This window comes from Rissa tridactyla, chromosome 1, assembly GCF_028500815.1.
Source record: "Rissa tridactyla isolate bRisTri1 chromosome 1, bRisTri1.patW.cur.20221130, whole genome shotgun sequence".
Lineage (NCBI taxonomy): Eukaryota > Metazoa > Chordata > Aves > Charadriiformes > Laridae > Rissa > Rissa tridactyla.
The window spans coordinates 95170303-95197325 of record NC_071466.1 but is presented as its reverse complement, the minus strand read 5'-3'; the positions used below and the strand labels follow the sequence as shown (position 1 = coordinate 95197325).

General features: G+C 42.0%; 1 protein-coding gene across 1 annotated transcript; it reads right to left on the bottom strand.

The window, feature by feature from the left end:
- Positions 1 to 4388: 4388 nt before the first annotated feature.
- LOC128904066 (cytochrome b-245 heavy chain) lies at positions 4389 to 23846 on the bottom strand. The gene is made up of 13 exons (XM_054187883.1): positions 23746 to 23846; positions 20812 to 20907; positions 19268 to 19378; positions 17801 to 17885; positions 16397 to 16542; positions 15393 to 15583; positions 12064 to 12193; positions 10709 to 10801; positions 9001 to 9254; positions 8549 to 8711; positions 7564 to 7710; positions 6167 to 6291; positions 4389 to 5482 (listed from the first exon to the last, which is right to left on the bottom strand). The coding sequence occupies exons 1-13, from the start codon at positions 23788 to 23790 to the stop codon at positions 5356 to 5358; spliced, it is 1713 nt and encodes a 570-aa protein (XP_054043858.1). The 5' UTR covers positions 23791 to 23846; the 3' UTR covers positions 4389 to 5355.
- Between the last annotated feature and the right edge of the window lie 3177 nt (positions 23847 to 27023).

The following is a 27023-nucleotide window of genomic DNA, read 5'->3' as shown; positions in this document are numbered from 1 at the left end:
TTTTGTCTGCAAGGGTGGAGAGTCTGTGATATGAAACTGGACGCTTGCTGTTCCAAAATGCCCTGCTGTTAGCACCGGTATTGATAACTACATTTTGTCCTGTTAACTGCAAAGAGATGACGGCAATTGCCCTGTCCCAGTTCTTCCCTATGCCATTTCTGCACCCAGGAAAATTCCACCTGAATTTTCTCAGTGCTCTCGGTCATTCAAAGAGAAGCCTTACAGAGCCGCAGTGCAGGCTTTGGTCTTCTGCATGGTCCAGTCTAACTCACAGGAGTGTAAAAAGACAAAACCAGCATAAGAAGCATCTACACTTTATTTCAAAGGTGATTTGACCGAAGATGTCTCTGCAATCCATTTTTCTGAAGGCCGTAAAACTCATGGTGAACAGTGTTTGCATATTTTCTGGTCTTAACACCGGTTGACCTAAAAGTACAAAACAAAACCAACCAAAGAGCTATTTGTAGGGCACTTTGCTTTGTAAACTGTTTCCAGAAATATAAAGCAGCAGTTCTAAGGGAGAGAGATGATCTGACTTACCCTTGTCTGGCCTTTGCCTCCCTCCTTCCCTCTACAGTAATGCTCAGCAGGGTGGGTGGGTGGGTGTCTGGGGGAGGGATTGAGGTTTTTGGCAATTTCCCTCATTTCTGAACAATGCAAATGAAATGCAGGGTCAAATGCAGGGATGCTTTATGGGATAAAAGTACAGAATTTGACCCACACATGCTGAAATACTAGAACAGAGCAACTCATAAATTTCCTTCATTGTAGAATATAAAATAAAAATCTTTAAGCAGGGGAGGGAAATATTAAAGGAGGGGACCGAAATAGTCTGGGCAATGCAGAGAAGGCAACAGCCCCGGTCTATTTGTAGTGACAGGGGAGGTTGCAACTGAATCATGTTCTGTGAGATGCACGCTGCACTGGTGGGAGCTCAGAGAAAAGCCCTTGTGCCTCTCCCTGCACTCACAGTGAGCACAAGCACTTGCAAAATTGCCAAAAAGATTGTGGGAGCTGGAGATTTTCAGGAAGCTTGCAGAGCTGGGACGCGGGAAGGTGTGGGTGAGTGAAGGTGCAATAGCAGCAATTGGTAGAAGAGGATGGACAGAAAGAAATTGGTGGTAGCTGAGTGGGCAGAGATACAGGAGTTAGCCAGGCAGAAGAGTACCAGTGGAAAGGGAGGGAATGGGATTTGTGGAAAGCATTTGTAAGCTTTCGGCAATTTTTCTACTCTACTATAATTAATTTTGCTGCTAGTCTGGATGGATTCATTTGTAGTGAATGTAAATGAGACCGGTGGGTTGCTAGGGTCCGTACGAGTATGAAATGCAAAAATGAGCATGTGGTTCATGACAAATGACTATGCTGGTTTGTGTCTGTGGAACTGACACTGTTGTACCGAGTCAGACATGAGGATCTTGAGCCTGCCAACACTTACAACCATTAGCATCTTCCTGTATGCTCCTGACTTTATTTCAGCATATATACCTATGTGTTTGAGGTGTCAGGGCTTACACCTGGCTATGAATTCCATAAAAAAAAAATTGAAAAATGAAAAAAAAAAAAAAGTCAACATTAATTTGCTAAGAACACTAAAAAACAGAGAAGGATTTTGAGGGACAAGTGCCATAATGAGACCCTAACAGTACTTCTTGATACCTTGTGTATCACAGGCAGCTTTTGGTTTGTTTTTCTGGTTCTAGTTTGTTTTAACCCACCGTTTGAGGACTGAAAGGCAGAAAGTCCCCACCCAGCAGAGAAAGTCTTACGAGACTGAAAAGAGGAAGACCTATTTTGCAAGCAGGGTGTTTTTCCTCTGGGACATGCATGATGGTGAACAGGCAGAGGAGCATTTTTATTGTAGGTTAAAACTTACGAAAACTTGGATTTCATTTGCCCATGTGCACACTTTGCAAGTGTATACCAGGGAAGGAAGGAGAACTAGATGAGACCCAGTACAAATTAAGGTGTCACTTAAATATATTATCTGTATATGACCAGATGCCAAAAACAAGATGAGACCAATGGGAACTGGAGCTGCCCAGCACCCCAGAGGATCAGGGCCCTTAACTGTAAGACTAACTACAGTGGTCTGGAAATCAAGGCTATTGATGAATTAATTAACTACTTAATGCAGATGACTACATATGGGAAGACGGAGAAAATATGATATAAGAAGGGAAGGAAAACATGCTGAGCTGAGGCCATACGTAAGACCAAGTTTTCTCTTAAGTCACTTTGAATTGAACTCCTAATTGCTTCCATTAGTTGAAGCAGTTATTTTTAGTAATCTAACAACTGTCTTTTCTTGCCTTCAGCATAGCATTTTTCATGGTGGCAACTGAGCCTCGTCAGTTAAACATGGAGCTCCCTCAGGTCCTGCCTTCAACCATTCACTGCCATCCCCCTCAAGCTTGCTTCCCTGCACTGTCCGCAGAAGCAACCTTGAGAAGTCCCTGCCTTTCAGAACACCTTGCTGGTGCTACTGCAGCAAGGCCATGGTGCCACTTAGCATTGCCTAAACTGACGAGTACCACGTGCAGTGGTACTGCACAAAGTGAGTGTGCAAACTTGTGCAAACAAACAAAGGTGAGAAGCCACCTTTTGTTTCCAGGGCAGGTGGCTTGGAGCCAGCAATTTGACAGCAAAAGAATTGGTTTATTGTGAAATTGACCCCTTCCTCCGCCCCCAAGAGAGAAAATCTCCAAACACATGGAAGGAGGAAATTTTCAGCTGGAGGCCCAGCCAATAGTGATGGTCAGATTGCAAGCAGTGGCATTTGGCCACAAAACAGGACTGTCCTTTAAGCTCACCTGTAGCCTGCTGCCCTGGCCTTCTCCTCTGGGTGAATGAGGAGCACTGTATGTCCTGCCTGGGAAGCTGTGGTGATGTCGCAGCCCCAGTTGTCTTAAGATTTTAATACAGGCATGGGCTTTATATCTAATTTAAGTGTTGTAAAAGATGTTTTTTTAAGAAAAGGTCTGTGTCTGAGGTGGGTCACCAGTTAAACCATTGATCTGAGGAACTTCTATAGACCAGGCAAGCATTTGGAGGAAGGGCGTTACTCCTTTACCACCCAAGAAGACAGCAGCATTGACTTAAAACAGTACCACTGACATCCCTCTGTGCTTTGCTGAAAGTAGGGAGGACTCAAGCTAGTTTGTTTCTTATGTTTGTAGTTCAGTACTCTGTTTCACACATGCATCCTAGATTTAAAAAAAAATTCATATTCACGCCATGACTAATAATGCATTGTTTGCATTTCGGTAATTTGGCATTTGGCATTTTAACAGGATTTAATACAACAGACCTTTGAAAGAAACTGAGAAGCTGTCACCTGTTTATTCTTTTATATGTTTTAGGAAAACAGTGCTTTAGTAATAAACACAGAATTCCTTTTTCTGGGTTCAAGGTGACAAACAACCCCTGGTACAAGTGTGCAGCATGTCAGGGAGCGTCATTGCAACTGGCTGAGTAAGGAAAGATCCCTAGATTTTTGAGACCAAACATGGCAGTGTTTAGAAAATTAATGGGTAAGTTAAAATACACACCTCCAAGACTCTACACATGACAAGTATGCTGTCTCCATTAGACCCCTTGCAATTCCTGTTTGCTCACTTTCCAGGAGTATGAAAGCCTGATCACATTTCCATTAAAATCAAAAGCAAATATTTCAATGCCCTCGGCACAGGATGAGAGCCTTGTTATGTTTCAGTTGCAATATTTTTTATTCCACAGAAGAAATTTCTTTAATTCTGCTTCTGTTCAATTCTGATTTAATAGGTTTGTTTCAAACAGAATTATGTGGATTTAAATATGGCCCTTCTGAGGGAAAGAACTGAAAAATTACCCACCAGGAGTTGATCTTCTCCAGCGTTTTCCAGAAACTGATATTTATAAATAGGAACTGGTAAGCTGTCCTTCTGAAGTAGCACGGGGTGCTTGGATAACATTTAAAAATGGTGTAAAGGGAGAACACATCCCATCTTGCAAGTTGAGATGGTACATGCAACCAGATGGCTGCACAAACTTGTCTGAAATTGCAGAAGGAGGCTACCGCTTCCTTCTGTGACTGTAAGAACCTGTCAGCAAGGTCTCGTCATGTGTAGGAGTTATCGCAGGGCTTGGCTGCAGAGTTTAAAAGTCACTAAGCAGGTGACTGGGCTGAACAGGAGACCTGGTACATTAAAGAGACGTGGTATACTAAACTGTGGAACTGTGGCTTTTTCAAAGCTTTTTGCACTTGTTTTTTCATTTTTTTTCTATGCTGGTGGTTTAAATAATATTTTTTTCCCCTCTGCTGCTGGTATTAGAAGTTTTGGTTCCTTTTTTTTTAAGAACCCATTACCTGTAGTGTACATACAGAAGTACTGTGCTGTGGATGGGTGTCTTGTGCACATCAGAAACTTTATTCATAGCTATTCCAGGTACGGCCCACATGATCTTTGCTTTCTCAAAACTGTCTCATCATGAAAGAGGAGGAGCTGAACAACAGGCCCAAAAGCACTGTATACATTTAAGAATGCTTCAGAAAATACTCATTAAATCATTTATCAACAGTTTTTTCAGCCTTGAAAATCAGAAACGGCAGTCTTGTAAACACAAAAGCTCTTGTTTGGATCCCTGCGCCGTGAATTTGAAGATGTGAAACTGAGAGTGTTCGAAGCAGCCAAGCGATGGCTCACATGCTGGGTGTGGGACCTGGTTTGACTCTGTCCTCATCATCCCCCTGCAGCTGGGCTGGGGGTGGCGCTCAGAAATCCAGGTGGCTCCTTTCCAGTTCTCCGCCTTCCTAAAGAGGAATGGCTGCTTTTCAGCTGCCTGCACTATTTCTTGGACAAGACGTTTAGGCTTGTATTTGGAAAGGAGATTTCCTCTTGTAAGGAGCAATCTTTCCCAGTCACTCTTCCCTAACACCCCTCGTTCCAGGGACTGGCTGTAGCCAGGATAAGCAGTCTCCTAATAGCAAGCATTGTGCTAGGAGGCTTTATTGTTTTATAGCATTAAGCTTTATCAGTGTGAATTTGCTCCCAAATGCATATGGCTGCCTAGACCCTTCAGCAGTCATTATGAATAACAGGAGGATAAAAGAGTTAATTGAGGGGAAATCCCCTCACACAGACAAAGAAAATAGATTTCTGCTAAATTGCCAGCACCTGGGGGACAGTGCAAACTTCCCTAAGGTAAAACTTGACTCTCTTACTCTACCACAGCGCCAAAATAATTCCCAAGAAGCAAAGGGATTTGCATTAGTGTAGCTGAGATTAGAAGCTGGGTTGTCCTCCCCAGACTCCAAATAGAAGAAGACATCCAGTCTTTAGACATTGTATTGAATGACTCCCACGTGTTTGGGAGTTAGAAATTTTCCTTGTTAAAAATGAAGTGTACTCCTCGTGGGTCAGCTTCTGAGTTGCTGATGCTCTGCTTGTTGAGTGTGTCAGCCAGGCCTTCAGGTCCACAGAGGAAAACACCTATTCTGGACCTGTTAAGAAAATGAAAATATGGTCACAAACTAGGTATGGAGCAGCTGGATGTTCTTCATGTAAATCGATCCTATGGTCTGTAAGTGCAAGGTTTTTTTCTCAGTTACAGGAACTGAAGCAGAACTGGATGCCTATCCCTTAAAACTTATAACCCCTAAAAACTTGCAAGGCACTTACGGCTGCTTCTGGAACAAATGGTGGGCTAAACCTCAGCTCAGCAAAAGTCAGTGAAGACAGGTTTATTGACCTCAGTGGAATCAAGGAAATAGGGCTTTTAAAGAGCTTAAGGCACAAATTCTTGAAAGGAACTGTTCTGGTTTTTTCCCTACTAATTTTGGGTGCTCAGCTAAAGGTCATCCATATTCAGGTTTGGGTTTTGAGGTAGAAAGTATTTTTGGAGGTATTTAGATGTCACCTGATATTCCTATCTACTTCAACTAGAATGATGGGGTATGTTTTTTCTAAAACTTCTGCTACTAATTAGACACTTCATGAAGGACCTCACCAAAAGGATGATTTTTTTTAAAAACTGTAGGTTAAAATAATTTGGTCAAGTCCATAGATCATGGAGGTTGTTAGGAAAAAACGTTCCTCAAACTTTATCAGCCAAAGAAACAAGATTTTGCTATTATGGCATTTAGATAGAGGAAGTCCATAGACACTATCAATTTGTACAGGTTTACCCAGGATGCTGCCCTGCAATAGTTTTGAACTCGTTTTCCCAGTTAGGTCTGCCATACAACGTTTTCTGTTTAAGGCCTGTAATCACATCTTTCTCTTCTTCATGATGCACTGCAAAATGAGTGGCCTGTGGAAAAACAAAGGAAAGCATAAAGACCTAGTTAGATATGGCAGAATTATGTGCTGTTAAAAATAATAACAGTAATGATAATTATAATGATGATGATAACAATAACAACAACAAAAATAATGTCAATATGCACTGAATTATTTCCAAACCGAGAATGTTAAATTTATGGTGGTTAGCAGGGAAAGCTAACATTGGTAAAGTCCTGACTATCAGTGTCTATCTCATCTCCCCCCTTTTTCCCAGATTGTGAGATCTCAATAGTTAGAGCTATGAAGCATTGAACACAGCAATTAATTACATTTCTTTTGCAATGAACTGGTTTAGTCTAAGAACTGTAAAATAAAGCTTTAAATTAAAACAAAACTTATCATTCAGGTACAATAATACAAGTCATTTGCCCTTAATGAAATCCTGCCAGTTTTATCTCTGGAAGGTTTGATCCATATGAGGAGGTCTCGTCCACCCTCCCCGTCTAACTTTCACCTATACGAGCTAAGCTAAGTAAAGCCAGGAAGAGAAGATGTGGTTAAGGGCATAAGTTCAAGGCTTTGCAGAGTTCTGCAGCACTTTTGTATGCCCAAAAAGTTACAGGTAACTTTCTCCCAAAGCAAGAACTGTGTGACTTTTCTTCTTTCCTTCCTGTTTTTCCACTGCCTGTGCGATAACTTCCTACTTTGCTCCTACCCCTCCTTGTCCACCTAGCTGAGCTACAGCACTTTAGGCACATGGTGAATTTTGCAATGGTGAGATATTAGTAAAATAAAGCATCACTAAAAGAAATAGAGCAAACACCTTCGCTGACTCAATCACACATTCTCAAGTGGCTCATGGAAGAGCTGCTCTTTTGTGTCCCCACAGCGACCTACATGCATGGGACCCGTTAGAGAACTTAGGAGAGTCCTGAAACAAATGTGTGGCCATTGCTCAAACCTTGGGCATTAGCTTCTCCAGTTCCAAATGCCGTTAACTAATGCTTTAAGCAGTATTAGCTGTCTTAGAGATACTTGCATGGTCAGCTGAGGTTGCTGCTGTGAGGAAAGGCTGCTTCCCAGCGTGCACAGCCAGAGTAAACCAGAGAGGAAGTCAGAGTGTACATGAGCAGCTGATCCCATGTAACTTCTGATGGATAATATCTATCTGCATTTAAAACCCCTGAGAGCCAGATGGAGGCCCAGGATAAAGACCATTTGAACATTTATCAAAACATAACAGACTTGCTAACATCAATCTCAGTGCATATGGAAGTGGTATTTTTCACTGTGTTGTTACCTGAGATTCATCCCAGCCCGTAAGGTAGATGTTATAGCTGAGAAACTCTGCGTTATTCCTCTCCTGCATTTGAGCCTCCAGAGACTGCAAGAGGTCAGCAAACCATTCAAAGGCATGAGTGTCCCTGCAAAGCCAGTAAAAATAGATCTGGAAGAGACAAGAGTGAGCTGTCAGGGGACATAGGCCCTTATGGTTTCTAGTTTTGCGCCTGCTGACAGAATGAGGATTGGATGGTTCTTGCAGAAATTGCCCTGACCACTTCAGTAGGTGAGTAGGCTGGTATCGAAGCTATTCAGGAGTTTTAACGCTTGGAGGGTTGTAAAGCAGAATGGCTGACTGCAAGAACAAGGAAACGTCTTTCTATTTCTCTTCCACCAGCAGGTTACATTTTTAGTTCATGATGTTTCCTCACTTACATCCTTGTAAAACAGTTTGTTAGGACATAAATTAATGATTTAGGGGTAGATTGTATCTCCCTGCCTGCTGGCGGGCAAGGTGAATTATAGCAGGTAACAAAACCAGTTCTGTGCTCTGAATACGACCATAACTGCAGACTGTGACCCCACACCTCTGCACAGGGAGTTTCCAGGGGCAGGAGGCCAGAGGAGGATGGTAGCAGTGCTCTTCCACTGACGTAAGGTTGCTCTCTCTGTGCTTAAGGAAGGAATGCAATATTTGCCCGGGCTGTATTAGTGCCTTGGACTCTGTGTTTCTCAGGCAGATTGAATGGCATCTCCACTGCAAGTGGAAATCCCCAGGGCCACAGTCAGGATTTGCCTGTGTGATTTTGCTCCTAGGCTATTTCTCCTTTCATGATGTTTTTGCTTTTGACTCTCCTGCTTCCCTACCTGCTAGTCTGGTGAGGTAACTGGCCTCTTTTAGGACTCATGCATATCTGGAGCCAGACTGCCTTTGCTGGGCCTGCTTAGGTTTGGGCTGTTGGCCCTTGAACAATTACGTGGGTTCTGGGAAAGAGGACACGCACCTTCTTGAGTTTTAGGTTGGTCGCATCGTGGCAGTATTTGTACCAGACAGACTTGAGTACAGATGCAAAGGGGGTGACCCCTATTCCAGCTCCAACAAGCATAACAATTTCATAACTGAATACGTCCTCACTCGCTGTTCCAAAGGGGCCATCCACAGCTATCCTGAAATTGAAAGTACACTTAATAAATCAATAGTGAATATTTGTTAGCACCATTTAAAATAACAATAAAAGGGCGAGGCATTTGTCTGCTACAAAGCACATTTGGGATGAATACTAGTCAGCAAAAGAAGAGGTGGGGTTGAAGGGAGAAAACTGGAAAGAGTCATTTAAGACCCACATCTGTGATGGATGTAGTTAAGGATTGTATCACAGGTACCACCAAACTGGTTGACCAAAACTTGAACTGTCATACGTGTTGGTTGACTTTACTGTGGGGACTCTGTACATACTTGGGCATCTTCCATGCCTCCTGGAATTCTTGCTTATCACATCCACAGGCGTTGAACAAGCCCTCTGTCCAGTCCCCTACAATACGGACATGAATGCTGAAGTAATCCTCTTCTGGAGCAGAGGTTAATGTAAATGGATGCCATTCCAGTTTAGACACTGCTGGACATTTGACAAAAATGTATTGCCCAACCTCCATCTTGAAGCCCTTCTTCATCATCTGGAGCTCAATTGTCTTGAAGGGATGAATGACCACCTACAATAAGAGGGATAAGGGGAAAAAAAGGAAAAGAAAAAGGCCATCTTCACTGTTCACTGGATACACCTACATCCTTCATCACTAACATTGTCCTCTGCTATGAGAGCAAGGAAAGCAGATGAAACTTTGTTCCCAGCAGAACTGGGAGGGAGGAACAGCACCTGACAGCCAAATGAAAGGCTGCAGAAGGTGCAAAATTGTTGGTTGAAGTGTTTTTTTCACACCACGCTTGCAGTCACACCAAAAGGGACAGATCAGACTGGTGCATCCTGCAGCATATGGCCAGATCTATGTATGCACATTGTTAATTCCAGATGCGCCTTACACAGTGTTACAGAGCGCAGTGGTAATGAATATGACTGTATATATAGGGGCAAAACCATAGGGCTACCATACAGATAGGGAATTGGATAGATAGTACCACTGGAAACTGATGTTTTCATATTATACTTGGTAGGACCTATAATATGGGCATTTGCATTCTACCTATCTTTAGCCAAGAATAAATAGAAGCAATCTTCTAGAAGCAAGGCTGGGGTTTCCGTCACTATGATTTTTTAATCCTAAAGTTGTCTGCCAAGTTTATTTTCAATTTTCAGAAGAGATTTGCAAGAGGGAGAATCAAGTGTTTCTATCTATTCACGTAGGTATTAATAATAGTGCTTAGGATTGCAGAAGAAAATTCCTGCCAACAGGGAACTAAGCAGACACCATAGACATATGGTGTAGAAATGGCTCAGCGATATTTTGGTTAAATTACCAAAAAGCACACTAGTGTATAGGAGCCGTCCAACATGTCAGCGTCTTGCCAGGGCACAGCAGAGACATCTAATGTCGTCCCCCAAACCGTGCTATGACTTGAACAGAGTATGTCCACGCGATGAGGCACAGTGCCATGTGAGGAAATTACATTGGGAAAGGCCAGGGCAGTTTTCATATTCGAGCTTACTGCCATGCTAGCTTGGCTGTAAGACTTTCAGAACCAGCGTTAATATTTCTGCAGCACACCATGGGGAATGGAAGCTCAACATTAGCTTTGGCTGCACAAAGCAGGCACAACCTAACTCTCCTTTTCAGGAGCACTTGCTCTGCTGAAAAATCAGAATTCCTAAATATCTGTGTAGTTTTGAAAACAAAAATTTGGTATCTTAAATACTATTAAGGCTGTGGAATTTCTACATTGTGGAATTTTTCACTCAATACAAAGAAAATTAATTTCTCTTTCCTAAGATTCAGTCCTGTGCCTTAGGTAACTTCCTCCTTTTGCTGTCTTTTAGAGTCAGGCTACATTTAGATGTTAGAGTTTGGCATTATTTTTGTATGACAGCACCCAGGACATTCTTGAGAGGCCTTTCACTGATATCTTTGTCTGTGGTGGCCATTGGCTTTGCTGCACCATTTGGAAAAAATGGTATCTTTTGTGTGGTGTTAAGCATAGCATCAACACATACCTTTGTGATAACAACCTTCTGCTGCGACCTCCAAAACCTCACCAACCTCTCACACAGGTACAAAAACATGGGACCTACTACCCACTTCCATGTCTGTAAACAGAATAAAATAAGTCAGATTATGAAGATGAGAATTTAGATTAGATCGAGTCCTGGAAATGCTGTGAGCAGATGTGAAATTCAAGTGACCTAGGTTGTTTATCAACCCGAGTAAGGAACCCTTAAGAGATATGACACCTTCAAAATTACTTCTGGTCAGAGAGAGAATTTCTTTCTTTGTTGAGAGTTTCAGGTGACTTTTTAGTTGCTACTAGAGTTACAGCAAGCTATTTTTAGAATCATAGAATCATAGAATTGTTAGGGTTGGAAGGGACCTTAAAGACCATCTAGTTCCAACCCCCCTGCCCTGGGCAGGGACACCTCCCACTAGACCAGGCTGCTCAAAGCCCCATCCAGCCTGGCCTTGAACACTTCCAGGGATGGGGCTTCCACCACCTCTCTGGGCAGCGTGTTCCAGTGTCTCACCACCCTCATGGTGAAGAACTTCTTCCTAACGTCCAATCTGAATCGACCTATCTCTAGTTTTACTCCATTCCCTCTAGTCCTACCATTACCCGACATCCTAAAAAGTCTCTCACCATCTTTCTTGTAGACCCCCTTAAGATACTGGTAGGTCACTATAAGGTCTCCTCAGAGCCTTCTTTTCTCCAGACTGAACAACCCCAACTCTCTCAGTCTGTCCTCATAGGAGAGGTGCTCCAGCCCTCTGATCATTTTTCTTCAAGTGATTTTGTTTCTGTCTAAAAACTAAGGTAACTAAGTGAAACATGGAGTAAAGCTCTGAATACAGACTTGGGTCCGTATTACTGTGGGAAAAGATGTGGTTTTTGTTAACAGATCAGTCTGAAATGCGAACGAACAACCAATCTGCTTAGTCAGTAGAAGCTGAAGTTTCAATGTCACATTTCCAGGGGCATTAATTTTCTGTTAGTAATCATTAGTCCATTAACAATGTGAAACTATTTATTACATGGATTATACAACTTTCTAGAAATCCCTACAAGACACAAAATACATTTTGGGTAAACAGTTCTCAGATACAATTTGCTCTTTTGCTTTGTCTGTTAATTGTGCTCATTTTATCACATATTGGAAGTGGGTTGTCTGTCTCCAGTCCATTTCTGTTTATAATCCATTGTGTCAAGATCTATTGCATTATGTAAAGAAAGCTGCCACTGAAGAGCACTGGGGGTTACAGAGCTGCTTTTCTACAGCAAGTGGATGTATTATTTAACAAAAAAGAGCAAACTGTAAACACTTTAAATTGGATTTACACTCAAGACAACTGTTCTCACCATAGGAGGATTCCCTGCAAACTGTGGGACTGGGCAAGCCCCTTTCTTCCCCCAGTGAGTGAAGTTCTTGTAGCAAATCTCTGGATTATGTTCTGCCAGACTCTCAGCTGTCTGCCCTCGTACAATACGCCTGGAAAAAAAAAAACCTTTAAGGAAATGAAATGAAAATGGAGGTCTCTGTCCCTTATTGTTATTCTATTTGTGTACTCTGTTTATGTGGAGTTGCAGACTTCTGCAGTGCTACAGCTTTGATACAGCTTTACTGCTCTAATAAACCCACAAAATTGCTATTAAAATGATAAAAACGGGGAGGAACATTGGTAGGGGAAAATACTGACTACAAGATTAGGCAAGTAACTGAGGGATATGCCCATTACTGTTTCCAGGAAGTGGTCGCAATAGGAAAGCCTCATTCTTTTCAGAGTTATCCTATTTTTTTTCTTCAATAAAACCAAGACCTGGAGTGGGCAAGGTAATCAATTTTCTAGTGACCAGTACAGAAGTTATTTCTGTTGTTTATCTTAGAAATTTGGAGAGCCCTTTCCAACATACATTCTTCCTTTCACCCTTCCCCTCTCTTTAAAGCTGTGGAGTAGCTGTTCCATTGGTGTGAATGAACACGGATGCTTCTGAGGCACAGCAGCTGTGCCAGCTATACCAGCTTGTGTTGGTTGATGAACTAGCCTCTATATGCTTGCCTGGTTAGGGGTTGTTGTTGTTGTTTGTTTTATTATAGAGAAGCCTGACTGCTCCAGTACAGCTCTATTTCCAGTGCCAAAGCTAGTGCTGAAAGATGGTTTCAGTTTTGAGGGGGAAAAATATATTCTGGTCCGTTCACTATTTCCTGCCTCTCACTGGAGTTCTCCCAACCTCAGGGGTGTGTGAGAGTCCCAAAAATGATGGTAATTAGTAGGATGAGGGTCATAGTAGAGAAATTCAGGTTAAGACCTGCTGATTTTCCCTAGAAACGGTCTGATTCTGATCGGGCTGTTCAGGTTTATGCCAGGACGATTCTGTTGACGTCTTCTTCCTATGACTTCTCTTTCTGCTTTTCTAGCTCAGTTTCTGTGAACTAGACTATGTTTCTGATGTTTCAAAAAAACCATGGTGTCGAAGTCATATGTATGTCTAGCTTTAAGGGACAGATTTATCAGAGGACTGTTAAAAGGCCTGTGCACAGTTTTCAAAGTTAAAGGATTGCACTGCTCATAAATATTACTAATGAACCTCTTCCTTGTTAAAGGTTTGATTAACATCCTGCCTGAAAAAATAAAGGGAAGGAATGACACTGTCCCAGGAGCATCACGAGTTGCGATTTGCAGGGACATCACCAGTTGCAGTTTACTTCCCCAGCTGAGCCGCCCTTTGGGATGAGTTACGGGAACAGGAGGAGCCCATTTCCTGACACTCCCTCACCCCATTGCTCAAGGCAAAGTGGGCCTGAGGGTTTTTGCCTTGCACTGTGCTCCATGCAAGGTTTGACAATGCCAGTAGCCTCTGCAGAGAAAGAAAAGATGTATTTTCCCTTATTACTCAGTGTAGGTGCTCTTCCAGTACTGTAATTAAGCTTTCAGTAGTATAGCCTTCCAATTCCTTCTTTTTTGGCTAGAAGTTTTACTTTAGCTTCCAAGGTAGGGTGATCTGAATCTCTGTACTCTCTCCTCTTTACATCTACTATGACGGGAGGTTTGGGACATTCGCCTGTGACACATGGCTCACACAGAAAAAACATCAGTGCTACGAAAGTGCTGTAACAGCTTGTAATGGACAAGAATCTGCCCCTTCCATTCTACTAATTATCTTTGGTTCAGTTTTCTGTACATACATACGTATATATACCTACATATACATACGTATGACACACAGCCTTCTGGCTCCTGAGATAAACTGACATCTATGTTTCTCTCTAACAAGTTACTTTGAGACTGTCGGATCATACTTATTCCATAACATCCATCTTCGTACACCTAAGATGCCTTCCTTGAGTGTAAAAAGCCCATCCAGTATTTTTTAGTGCATTAGGATTTTCTCTAAACTCAAAATGTCATTCTTGCCTTTAAGGCCAAATAAGCGAGGCCACTGAGTTTGCAGCCAGAAAGCATACTTCCCTCTACAGATAATAATATTCCTGTGTTTATCACGTTCCAAAAGACAGCTGAACTTACAACCACATTCAAACCCAGTGCTGCCCAAACTCTTGTCTTTTCAGTACAGTGCAATTAAAATGGTGGAAGTATACTGAACATCCAAGTAAATAAAAAGTCAACTTTCATGAAATATATGCTCCTCATTGACCTCTAGAAAGAGAAATGCTTGCTTTCTGATAGCATTTTGTAGTAACTACTTGAAATTTTGGACATTTTGTCAGTAACTATACAATATTTGCTTCAGCAAACATGAACCACTAGTTCTTTTCCTTCAACAGGTTTTGCTCAAACCTTCTTTTGGAAGTTGAAATGGACAAATACGCTGGTGACAATTCTCATCTGCCTTCTATTTTTGTTCTTCCTGTTGTACTCTCATTTCTGTCTTTTTTCTGGCATTATTGGAGCGAGAGGAAGTGTTTTGAATAGTCATTTTTGCTAGTCATTTTTAAAGCACACTTTCTAGTTCACCTAAAATTTCCTTTAAAATGGACAGTATAGTATAATTATGAACTATGAAATGTGGCTTGGATACTGTAGCCTTTTTTTTCTTTATGCATCAGTTCTGTGGTTTTATAGAATGGAACTAACATTCATTTTTCTAAGGGCTAAATTCTGTTTGCATAGTGCTAAATTTGTTTCATTAGGCTTTTCAGCTATTTCAGATGGAGGTATGGAATGAGCCCACAGTGGAAAAAGATGTTTGACATTTGGAAGTTACAAAAACTTACAGTTGCCTATATTTGAGCTGCAACAGCTAAAAATCTGTTCTGAAATGCTGCTGGTATTAGAAGTTCATCCAAGTCTGAAAGATAGATCTGTGTTATTATAGTTTTCATTTACCCAGCAAAATCCTAGACTCTTTCATTTTTATGCTGAAGTCTCCTTACATACGTGTGTGTGATGCAATTCCTTTTAGGAGAGAAAAGATAAATTAACAATTAGAAACAGGAACCTTGGAAAAGAGCTTTCCAATTAAAATATCCGAAGAAGTTGAGTATCAGTGGGCTTAAGTATGCCAGTCTCATACAGCCTCATGCACGTGAATAGCTTGTTGCATGTATCAGTGAGAGCCTCTTGGCACATGCTGCTTAGCAACTTAAGTCCCTATACTTGTGCGTGTAGAGGGCTTTACGTTAAGATACAGGAGTTATCACGTATTGTGTGATAAGTGCAAATACTCACCCAGCACCATGGATGACAAGGCCGATAAAGAAGATGACAAAGAGATGGTGGGTGTACCAAAATACTTCGAAATACGACCTTCGGATGGTTTTGGTGGATGACGTGATGATTAGTATGAGGGCCAACGTGATGATAACGCCAGTGAGACCAGCCAGGTATGTGAAAGCCACATATAGGCCCCCCACAGGATTCTGTAAAATAGTTGCACACGTTGGTCTAAGGAAGGGGCTGCATCAAAGCAAAGCTAGCTGAACCAGCCATCTGCCTCACTCCCCAAATCCTTTACCTTCTTGTAAGTCTTTAAGTTGTCCTCTGCGAATATGTCTGCCAACAATGCCAAAATCCCACTCTCTTTTTGTTGCACTGCAGATTTACCTTTACTAAAGTAAGTGGAAGTAGACAGAAGGGGTTTTCCACTGATTCACACATTCGAGACTGTTTCTTACTCTGCCACTGCTCAACGGTACGGGCTTGGGGAAGGTGAACATGTTTGCGCAGCTCTGTTCTTAAGAGCTGGAGTCCTACATCCGTATTGAGGGAGGTAGATGAAAGCTCTCCTTTTCAGTGGTGTTGTGCAGCTGTGGGTCTTGTAAATCATACACAGATTGGACGCTCGATGATTCTGAGGAATGGGGAAGTTCCTTATTTTTGAGCTTTTTTAACGAGAGCTTAAGCAGCACAAGTTCCAGACTTTTACCTTGATTTCTGTGTACTTTTCTGTGTGCCATGTCTACCTTAGTCAGAAGACTACTTGACAGGGCATTTGTTTTTACATAATGTTTTAAAACTACTTTGAAATCCTCAGGTAAAAAAAGTTTAAAGTACTACCAAAATTCAGCAACAATATTACTGACAAATATAGAAGAATGAATTATGCAAGGTTTTGCTGCAAGATGGCCCAAACCCAGATTGTGCACACCAGAAACAGGTACTCCACTCAAATAGTCTTATATGATCATCTAAACAAATGTAATAATGACTCTTCACAGCCTGATGTCACTTACCCCAATAGTTTTTCTAAAAAAGTTGATATAGGTTTCATTTGGCTCATCACCAAGCCTAGAAAGCACAGCTGCCAGAGTTCCTCTCTCTTCAACACGGGCTTGCACGCTCCACTCTACGTTGAATAAGTGTGCGATGGTGTGAATTGCTAGGAGTGACAGGACAGAAATACTCAGGGTTAAGCACAAGACAAGCACTCCGTGATTTGGGTAACATTGGAAACTTCGCAACATTTGTCGACTGCAGCTTAAGACCTTGGCTGCTCTCACCCTCTTCATCACAATTTCAGCTCACTGACATGTTTTACTGTTAAAGCTTTACCATCTGAAAGTTTACACCTGTTTGGGTGGGGGGAAAGAAAGAAGTAAAGGGAAGTTTCCAGCACATCTTTGTTCAACAAAGACTTTCAGCAATTCAGGTGGTAGCACCCTAATACATGGGAAACTGAAGCATGGGATGGCTTAAATTATTCGTCAGGATCATCCAGGATTTCTATAGAAGAGCCAAGAAGTGAATCTGCACCTCTTTGATGAGCACATGATGAGCGCATTTGCTCATGATGCTTTGTTCTGCTCTATTGCTAATAATCACTAATAATGTTCCTCCTGAGCTGGACGTGTCCTTAAGTCTAGTCCAGCTGAGGTGTTTCACACTACTTCCAGTACATATTATTGCAGGGGTAAGCCATACAATGCTTTTCAAAATTTTTCCCTTTTTGTATCACCAGATACCTTCAAAAGAGGGCCTGATGGCTACAGATCTACACCCCCAAGCAATCCACCTCTGCTGCAGGCCTCCTCTGTGGCCTTACGTTAACTGCATCGCCCTTCTCCTTTTCTATGAGGTGGTGGTGAGATTTCAGCCACAGCTCCAAAAGGGAACCTGCTCAGCTTGAGTAATCTACTGATAAGAAGACTGTTCTAGGATATATGATTTGTAAGGCACTTGCGTTGAGAAGCGACAAATTTGATGGAAAAAAAAAAGAGATAGAAAACCCTTAGTTTAGGAAATGAGGGATAAAATATGAAAATATTTCTGTGGCCTGTCCAAGCTTGTTATACCCTTTTCTTTCATCATTTCTGTTATTTGTTTCAGACATGCCAGCTAAGAAATACGTCTAAACAAGAATTAAAGCCAGGGTATCTAGTTTTCAGGGCATTGCTAAACACCCTTTATTAACCAGTGTCATAAATGGTGCCGACAGTTCAAGAGAAAAGTATTCTTGCTTATTTATCTTTTGCTCTCTGCCAGCTGCAGAATAATATTTGGAAACTAATTTAAGCCTTGGCACACGCAGACTTCTTTAGGTTAATGAAATCAGGTCTCTGCCCATATCCTTAAGAACACCTGGCTGCTATGTAAAATGCACGAGAAAGCTATAAACAAAGAAACATTGGAGTACCAACCAGTATGAAGGGCGATCATCCATGCCACCATTTTGTGAAAGGTGAGGTTCCTGTCCAGCTGTCGTCTGATACGGGTAGAGCAGCACTTTGGGTTTGAAGAAAAAAAGTATGTGAAGACTATTTGTGATGTCTGTGCATACTTATTTAAACACAGGGACAAAAACAGAGGCCCTGGCCACAACAATTGGTGGCATTGCTAGCAAAAATGTAGAATTCCTAAATATAGACAAAAATATTTCCCCCCATACTTCAGAATGTGGGAATAACAGATTATGTTTTAACACGTCCCATTGAAACGAAGTGTTTGACAATGAGAAAAAACTTAATATCCAGTATGACAGAAGTATATATCTTATCTGTGTTAAATTACACGTTATATACAGAAGTGGAGATCACAGTCTGCCATGGCAGGGTGACTGCTTTGGTAGAGTCTCAAGTTGCCATCTAGTATCAGGATCCTGTTGTGGTTCACACCGTAGAAATGGGCTCTAAAGCTGGGGTATAGCTGTCTCAGGGAGCCCTTTCCCCGTGAAGGACTCTTGAAACACTGCATCTCTTTTATTGGTTCCTCTTTTGCTCTGCGCTTTCAGCCCCCGCAGGCCATCTCATTTGTGTGAAAGAATTTATACTAGATTCACAGATGAAAACTAGTTTCTGTGAACTGATGTTGTTGACCTTATGTATAGTAAAGAGGACAGAAAGAAAGGAGGAATCATGTATTTGGAAGGACGGTTCATGAGCTTGAGGAGAACATTGCCTTTTCACTGCACCATGGCACGCATTGTCTGCATTATTTCTTCTGCAACAGCCAGAGATCTCGATTTCAGCAGTGTGATACAGTCAGTGCTGTCATAGGGAGCCTCTCCAGCTGTCACCTAGAATCAGTTGTTCTTTTCTAAGCGGTGGTTCCTCAGTGCTGTATATAACATTTGCATTTGGGAGCTAGAAATGGTCAAAAGGTCTGCAAACCATTTCATCCTGACATAGAAATGCAGCTCGGACAAGAAAGAATGTAATTTATGAACCAGCTGAAAAAAGTCCCATTCTGAAAGTCTGTGAAAGACTACATTTACTTTAATAACTGAACAGGCAAAGACAGAAGATATGGGCTAGCATCTCCTACTATAAATGGGTGCTGTATCAGTGACAAACAAGGCAAATTTGTGGCTGCCAGCCAGAAGAAGGACTTTGCATCCAGGGCAGCACAATGCCCAGGAGGCAAGAAAAAAGGGAAGACTCAAAGGAGGGTAATTCTAGGCTAAACCTCTCAGCAGAGCTCTAGATACACCATTGACACATAGTTCTCAGTCCTGCTCATAACAAAACTCCAGGCTTATCTACTTCTTAAAAGAGGACATCCCCAAAGTATGGTATATTTGGGGAACTTGGACAAAATTTCTTGGTATATTTGCAAGGCTACTTGGGTTGTTATCTTTCATAAAGTTTGAAATTCTTTCTTCATCTTACCGCACTTGATCCTCTGAGGAAGGAGAGCAAGTTTCGACATACTGGCAGCAGAATCAGCATGCAGTTGAAATTCAGACAAGCCGCAGGGGCCCTTGCCAGAGCCAAAGCACGCTGTAAATGGAGAGATGCCATTAATAAAGGAATTACCTACAACATTATCCAGGATGTGGATAGGCACAGATTTCATTTATGTATTATATCACAACTTTTCATGAGTGTGAAATCTAGAGTTAATTAACAATGTTCACATTTTAGAGTGCTTTGGCCAAGTCAGAGGCACCTGTGCAGACAGAATATATTCCTCCAGATAGGCACCTTTTATTTCCAGTTTTGAAATAATATGCTTGTACAAAAAGCTCCCTGTCATGTCTGACAATCAATGGCCAAGCACAGATGCAAGTCTAAGCCATGAGCAGAGTTTTCTCTCCCAAGGCTTTAAAGAAAGTCTCAGTGCTGTGGTTTCAGTTGGCTGGGGGGTTATGGTAGACAGAAGGACAGCTTAGAAGGGAAGTGGTTTTATGATTTCTGTTGTCAGTAAAGGCAATCTAGGGAAATTTGTTGCCTCATCTTTTAGGAATATGTTCCCTTAATGTTGCTTTTCACATCCTGAATGATTTCAGATTTTGCCAAAGACTGTTTGAAAGGAGGGAATAATGACCATATTAATCCAAACACGCTGAGGAGAAGGAGAAGATAATGTTTGCTCTCCTTGCATTGTTTGGAACCCTTTCGGGTTTCAAATCACAGTAGCTCACTTCGGGTTACATTGAGACCTAGTTATCCGAGCACAGGTCTCTGTGACTTCAAAGGCAACTGAACCATGATTGCGAAGGACAGAATTTGATCCATAGATCTGAAGCCATGTGCAGAATGGGATTTCAAGCTTTATTAAATTAAACCATGGCTTTGCAAACCTTTTACAAAGTGCCACGTTCTGTAATTTGAAGCTTAGACTGATTTTGTATGTCTGTGATCCAGGTTTTAATTATGTGAACAAATGGATTTTCTCTGCCAATTGGTCATGACCCATGGTAGCTTTGGAAGCAAGTTTGTGGTAGGACACATAATGCTGCATTAACCAGTTGGGTTGTATTGAATAGCCCAGGGTCCTGCATCACTTCATTACTTGACTAATATTCACAGCCTTGATGAATATATGAATGATGATTGCTTTTCAGAGCTAATAGCTTTGTAAACTATTCATGCCATGAAAAATAATTGCATAGGGAAGTGATTGTTCAATGGCAATATTTTATTCATCTTTTGCTTAACAAAGCAGCCACAATGCACATTCGCTGTAATTACCAGGAGGATAATAGTTGCCTGAAAACATCTTTAGAATGGGACCTCTCTATTTTGCTTACCAGCTTTCTATTCAGAAGCACTGGGCATCTATCTGCATTAAGTTATCTGTTTGGACTTGACTTTTAACCCCAACATGAACCTGCTGCTCCAGCCACTTGATCCTGTTTCAATCAAGTAAAACTAGGGAAGAACTGCTATGTGCTCGGTCTATGCCAAGATAATACATGTTTTGTACTTACGCCAAGGAGTACTCTGGTGTAGAAGAATTTTGGTGGGACATCGTATGCAAGATAGTACCACCAAAAGAGGAAGATATTTAACCCCAGCCACACTATCTGAAAAAGAAATGAACAGGAAACTTTACAGTTTGTTGTTAGAGATCATACATCTGAATTTACACAATTCGGATAATGGTCAGTTAGTTCATTGTGCTCCTGTTTGCACAGAGAGGCATACTGTAGGGCATGAGGGGTTCAGCAGGAACGATGGAAATTTTTCTGGTGGAAATGGTCTCTAGTGTGTGCACACAGGCATGGGAATAAACCAAAATACAGCAGTGGGTAGCTGAAACTTTTCCATAGCTCAAAGGGTTTAGGCATACAGATGTGGTACTTAGGGGCATGGTTTCATGGTGGATTTGGCAGTGTTGAGTTTACAGTCAGACTCAATCTTAAAGGCCTTTTCTAACCTAAATGATTCTATGATTATATAAGGACCATCATATTACAGTTGTTTAGCTAAGCCTGCGAGTCTAGTTGAATCTCCAAACTTCATTAAAGGTTAGGGCCTCTCCAAATGGTGGTTCTTCAGACATATTAACCTATGTAAGAGGAAGGCTTAGGAGCCGTGCCAAAGGACAAAGAAGCTTGAGATCTATATATAGATGGCCTAAATTACACCTAAGGCCTAATGTTTTCTATTGAGTAGGAGACTCTGAAGGTCTGAAATCAGCCAACAGGAAATAGTCAATACAGGCACTTAGTGTTTAGACTATGCAAAACTGGGCTCCCTCATAGCTGTGCTGCAGTATTTTCTCACATTTGCATATCCTACTGTGCAGGTTTCTTTAGGGAAAGAGAAGTTACTAGGCCTTCTCAAAGCTACCTAAGGCAGCTACAAGCCTGGCTGGCCACAGAGATCATACTGCATTTGGCCATTTGCCCTTCTGGAGCTGGTTGGCTGATTTCATATCTCATAGTGAAACAAATCTGTATCATTGCACCCTCAAAGTACATTTACTACATGGTGCATGAAAAGAGAGGAGAGAAAATCTGGGAACTGGGAGAAAACCCAGTCTCTGGTTAGAAGTTAAAGATGCCAGAAACTGTGACATTACATTCCCTCACCTCTCCTAACCCATACGTTTTGCTAGTTCTTTGTCCCAACTGACACTGTAAAAAACGTGGCATTAGTTCAGATCTTGAAACTGTCTTACCCTTGTGGCATAAGTACAGGGGAATGAAGGGATTTCCATTAGGGTAAGGCAGCATATGGGAAATCCCCAAAACCTCATTTAAAAACTAAGCTCGTCTCAGGATTAAGTGCTTATGATAGGTATTTAAAGCGAGAGTGTGCCACTCCCATATACGATAGCCTGACAGCATGCCCAGAAGACCAAGAAGTTCGGCATGATTCTTGATTGTCTCTCACAGTTCTTCTTGGTGTTGACCCATATGGAACACGGACCCTTTGAAAAACACCGTGACACCCTCTGGCAACTTGGGTTGACTTGCAGAGTTAGCAGCCGTCCATGCTCTTTAGCAAGGGCCAGCGAAGGCAGCATTGGCTAAGGCTAAGGCTGCAAAGTTTCTGTTTTGTTGCGGCAAAGCAATAGCAATTGTGGCTGTCCTGTTTCTATCAAGCCCTGGATAAGCCTGTAGCTAGTCAGTGCGCAGTCAAGCTGCAGAGGACAGTGCAGAACCCCTTGGTAAGGCTTCCAGTGACCTGAACTGTCCTTTTAGCTAGTTTCTTTACCGGTGACTTCTTTAGTTTCCTTCCCTATCAGCTGACCTTGTTATAGTTTTGAGACTCAAAAAGTAAATTCCTTATTTGAACAAAATAAGGGCCTCTTACTGGCCTTTTACTTAATTCTTTCAATATTTCAGCACTGGTGGAAAAAAAACATGCCAGAATTCACCTCTTGGCCGTTTCAACTTCCTCAATCCACTGAAGGTGACAGCAAACACAGTTACTCCTTTTCAAAGCACTAAAGTGCCAGGGTTATGTTCCTAAACTAGAGCTACACATCTACAGTGTAAAGATAATACGTAACTATTGATTGTTCATAGCAGCAGAAATACATTTCTGAATAAAGTTGTTCACATTTCAGTCACCACAAATATAGAAGTTCTCTCTCTTCTTTTTCTTCCTTTCAGTACTAACATATACTAACCACACCTGGCCACAATCCCTTAACTGGTATTCCGTTTTGGTGTTTTATATGTTTTTATTTATATAGCTATATAAAATTGTATACCTATAGCTCTTGTATCACACTGTGAAGTGAAAAAAAAGAAGAGAAAACACTGAAATACTTACTTGTGCCTAATTTTTCTCCGAGGACTGCCCTGCCTTACTCTTTAACACTTTTAAATGTGACTGGGTTTTTCAGTACTTTTAAATCTTGCTCAGAATGAATTTAACCTACTTTCACAGCTGTTCTATGCAAGTTGTCTACAAACTCAGTTCAAATACTAGTTGTCTTAACGAAGCGTTCGTGAATCTCTGCTCTAAATTCTGGAATCTGACTCTAATACAAATTTTATACCATTAAGACACGGTGCTTTCACTTACACCCATTTTTGTTTATAAAAGTGCAAGAAAGACTTGTTGTAATTGCTTTCTCTGTTGAAGTGCACATGGTTAAGTGAGATGTAATGTTGTGTTTTCTTTAAGTCAATGTTGCCTCCAAAAAACCCAGATACGTAAATATTTCTAACAAAGCAAATGAAAGTTAACGTACGATCATTTCTCAGTGGACAATGAAGCCTACAGCAACCGAGATACCAGACAGAGCTCCTTAAAAATTATTCTCTTGAAGCATTTCACTGCACTTGCTGCCCTAGTTTTCTGAATAACCAGATGCATCCTTCACTGGCACAGTGAGATCTGCTTAGTACAACTTTCTGTAGAACTTTTTACTAGACACAAATCACAATAAAAATTGTACTTACAACGACGAAGATGGACAGTCCTTCATTCTCCACCCAGTTACCCATGATTGCCTGAGACGAGTGTGCACAACGGCCGCGTTCTTTCTGGGACAGCGAATATGTCTTCTCTCATAAGGAAGTGAGAGTAGAAGCTTGAAGCAACCTGTTTCCTTTCTCATTCATTTAGGAAATAAGTTAACCATTGAATCATGTGCATAGTTCTGTTACAAACGTGTTTCTACATATAACTTTTCATAATTCAAATATAAATAAACCGTTGAAATAGACTATTTTTTCCTTGTCATGCAGAGGATGAAATAAATAACGTAGCTGGTCAGCTTTTCTGCTAAAAAAATGTAGTGTCACTTTATATAAATTTCAATGCTGAAATGTAATACAGAATGCACAGAAGAGTTGTCTCTTCCCAGCCTTGTCTTTTTTTTATCGCCTCAGGTCTGGGTTGCTGTTCCTGCTGATCCTCTTTGATAAATAATCACTAGAATTATTTCTCTTCCAGTAATTCAATGTCCACAGAAGCTTCCAAATGTAATCTAACACTCCTCCTGTCTGGTACATGCAAGCCTTGCCACTTCCTCCTCTGCTTGGGCCAAAACTGAGAACATGTGTCACTAGATAGGCTATTTTTCATATTTTGCACTCTCACAGAGTCCCCAGCCCCGGGAAACATCCCTCTATATAAGAAAAAAATTAAAGTGAGCATTTTGCTTTTGTGATTAGAGAGAAAAATATGGGCAATTGCTCAAATGTATTTTAGAGCTTACAAGCCACAGGATATTTATCCCAAGTGTATTTGTTATAAAAAAAAAATAATTAAAAAATTAAGGGAATTTAATGATTTCTGAATGTTTTGCCTCTGTGGTATCACAGCTCCCAAGCCTGCAATAAGGAGTGCAAAATGGCAGTTTAGAGGAAGCTTTGGGATGAAGAGGGACCATCCTTCAGCAAGGTGCAGGCCCTAGGGAGGTGCAAGGTGTCCAGACACACCTCCCAGTGGCTCGGTGTCCTGTGTGTTGCACCCACTGCACCACAGAAACACAGATCTCCCCCCAGATAAAACCTGTGTGACTCACGGCCGACAGAGAAGAGACTCAGCGCTGCCTACCTTACTCCAGATTCACTTAGAAACAAGCTTTCTTAGGGCCTGATTCTGGCAGTGATGAGATATTTGATCACAATGTAAAAATGAGGACGAGGGCAGTTGGATCAATACCTGTGTTCTGGCTGGCGGCTCTCTTACTGCCTCTACTGCCAACATACGATGGCCTTCTTTAAATGTCTCCTGTAATATGGCCTCCATAAGGTGACACATCTGGGGCTTGAACAAAGATCCATTGCAGAAACAAATTCGTACATTTCTACGTTTTTTCTGAGGCAAATAGACAAACACAGCTATATGAATGATAGAGGTGACTGCTGCATTGTTATCCCTTCTTGAGACGTATAGAAGTAACAGCTCAAACATAGCTCAGGGCCAAACAGCAGTCCTTCACCTCCTCACATGGGCAGGACTGGCAGTGGTTTAATCACCTTCCTCCACAGAAACCCCACAAGCTTCAGCAACTGAAAACCGGAATGAAGGCTTCAGAACCTGTTCAACGGGGGTTGCAGCAGCCTCATCTGGCCGACTCTGTGGTGGGCCAGGCCCTCACGTGGTATCAGTCGCTTTGATGGCCCTCCCAAATGGATGTCAGCAGAGGGTCTGGTCCCCCATATTTCTGTTTATGGAGGTAGCCTTTGGGAGCTGAACAGCTAGAGTGGTTGGGGAAGGAAAGGAGGGGAGCAGTTCTGGTATGTGGATGTCTGTTCTTGCTGTGAAGACGAGCCTGTTCTCCCTGCCCAGAAATGTCAGTGCTCTCGCTGCCTTTTTCTTCCCCTGAGTTCAGGCTAAGTTACTTACGGCTTCTCTGGGGCGAGCAAGTGTCGGCACCCAGGATGCTCTGAGCTTTGGCAGCCCTGCCTCGCCTGGAGGCTCCTCAGGCACCAGAGCCACTGAAACACGGATTTACTGGCTCCGGAGGTTTCTGGCAGGCCACAAACCCAGCAGGGGCTGATCTTAGATCGGTCACAGCAGTCACAAAGTCTGACGTGGTCTTAACAGCCTGAATACAGGCCGTGAAACAGAATATATTTCAGCTGCTCCCAGGCTAGCAATTACCAAAGGTACAGAGCCGATCTCACGGCCCGAACTCAAGGGCAGAGGTGCTGGGCCCTTCCGCAGCTGGTGAGTTCTGGTGCTCCCTGGTGTTTGTGAGTTTTACCATTCGTTTCAAAAGTGACGGGACAACGTACAGCAAACTTGGCCTGGTCCCTGCAAGTCACAGGTGTGAGTAGAACTGTCACCGAAACCACCCACGCGTCACCCCTGATTTAATTCTGGTGCTCGCACCTTCTGAATCAGTGAAATATCATCGCTATGATATTACTTGCAGGTTTTGTACGTTGGTCTAATTTACAAAAAGCATCCTGTAAAAGAAAAGGCAATGTTGGCAGCTGTGTATTAATTAATTAGGAGTGCGTAAAACTGGAGTATGGAAAAAATTAAACACTATCTCATTCTGTTTCTAATATTTCTTTCAAGCTAGCTGATTACATGCAGCTTTTTTCATCCTTCTTTGTGCTGAAAAGTTCAGTGAACAGTGATCCTTTTGCGGCATGGCAGTTTTGCAAAAGTATGCAGGTGTCGGGGTTCTGCACTTCCTCGCAGTGATTTTACCCCCTTGCTTAGGAATTAATTTAGTTCCTCTCCTGCTCTGTGCAATAGTATTGTGTATTCCTGCACAAATGTAATGCCGGACGGTTGCAATAGGCCCAGGGGTTTCATACCTGGCACCTAAAAGGGACAATGCAAAATTCTGCGTGTATAAACCCCAAAAGAGAGAGTGATAAGAAGAACAGAGGGAAAGAGCCCCAGCTGCTGCATTGCTGAGGGTGTTGCTGAGCTGAGATTGCTGAGCCCATTCCCATGCAGCCAGAGAAAAGCCAAGGAGAGACCTCGATTAACATCTTACATTTTGTAGGCTGAAATCTTTATTTTGAATGTTGTGCAATCCTTGTTTATCAACCTTCCCTTGATTCTACTCCAAAGAGGAAGAAGCGAACAAGAGACTTGTCAAGCCGTCTTTCCTGAAGGGACTGCCTTCGCACACAGCCTGGGGCTGTCACTGCGGGCACTTGCCCTCACTCAGAGGAATGACAGAATCTGACACTTCTGCTCTTTCTGTTCCGTTTAAAAGAGAAATCATTCCATGCTGCAATGAGGGCAAAAAAGCCTATAGAAG

What these genes read in the sequence shown, in the direction of transcription:
- LOC128904066 (XM_054187883.1), bottom strand. Translation starts at nt 23,790, where the DNA reads ATGGGTAACTGGGTGGAGAATGAAGGACTGTCCATCTTCGTCGTT. An exon ending in TTTTTAGAAAAACTATTGGG is followed by an intron (nt 15,584 to 16,396) that starts GTAAGTGACATC and finishes ACTATTTTACAG; the next exon opens with AATCCTGTGGGGGGCCTATA. An exon ending in AGAAGGTTGTTATCACAAAG is followed by an intron (nt 9,255 to 10,708) that starts GTATGTGTTGAT and finishes CTCTTATTGTAG; the next exon opens with GTGGTCATTCATCCCTTCAA.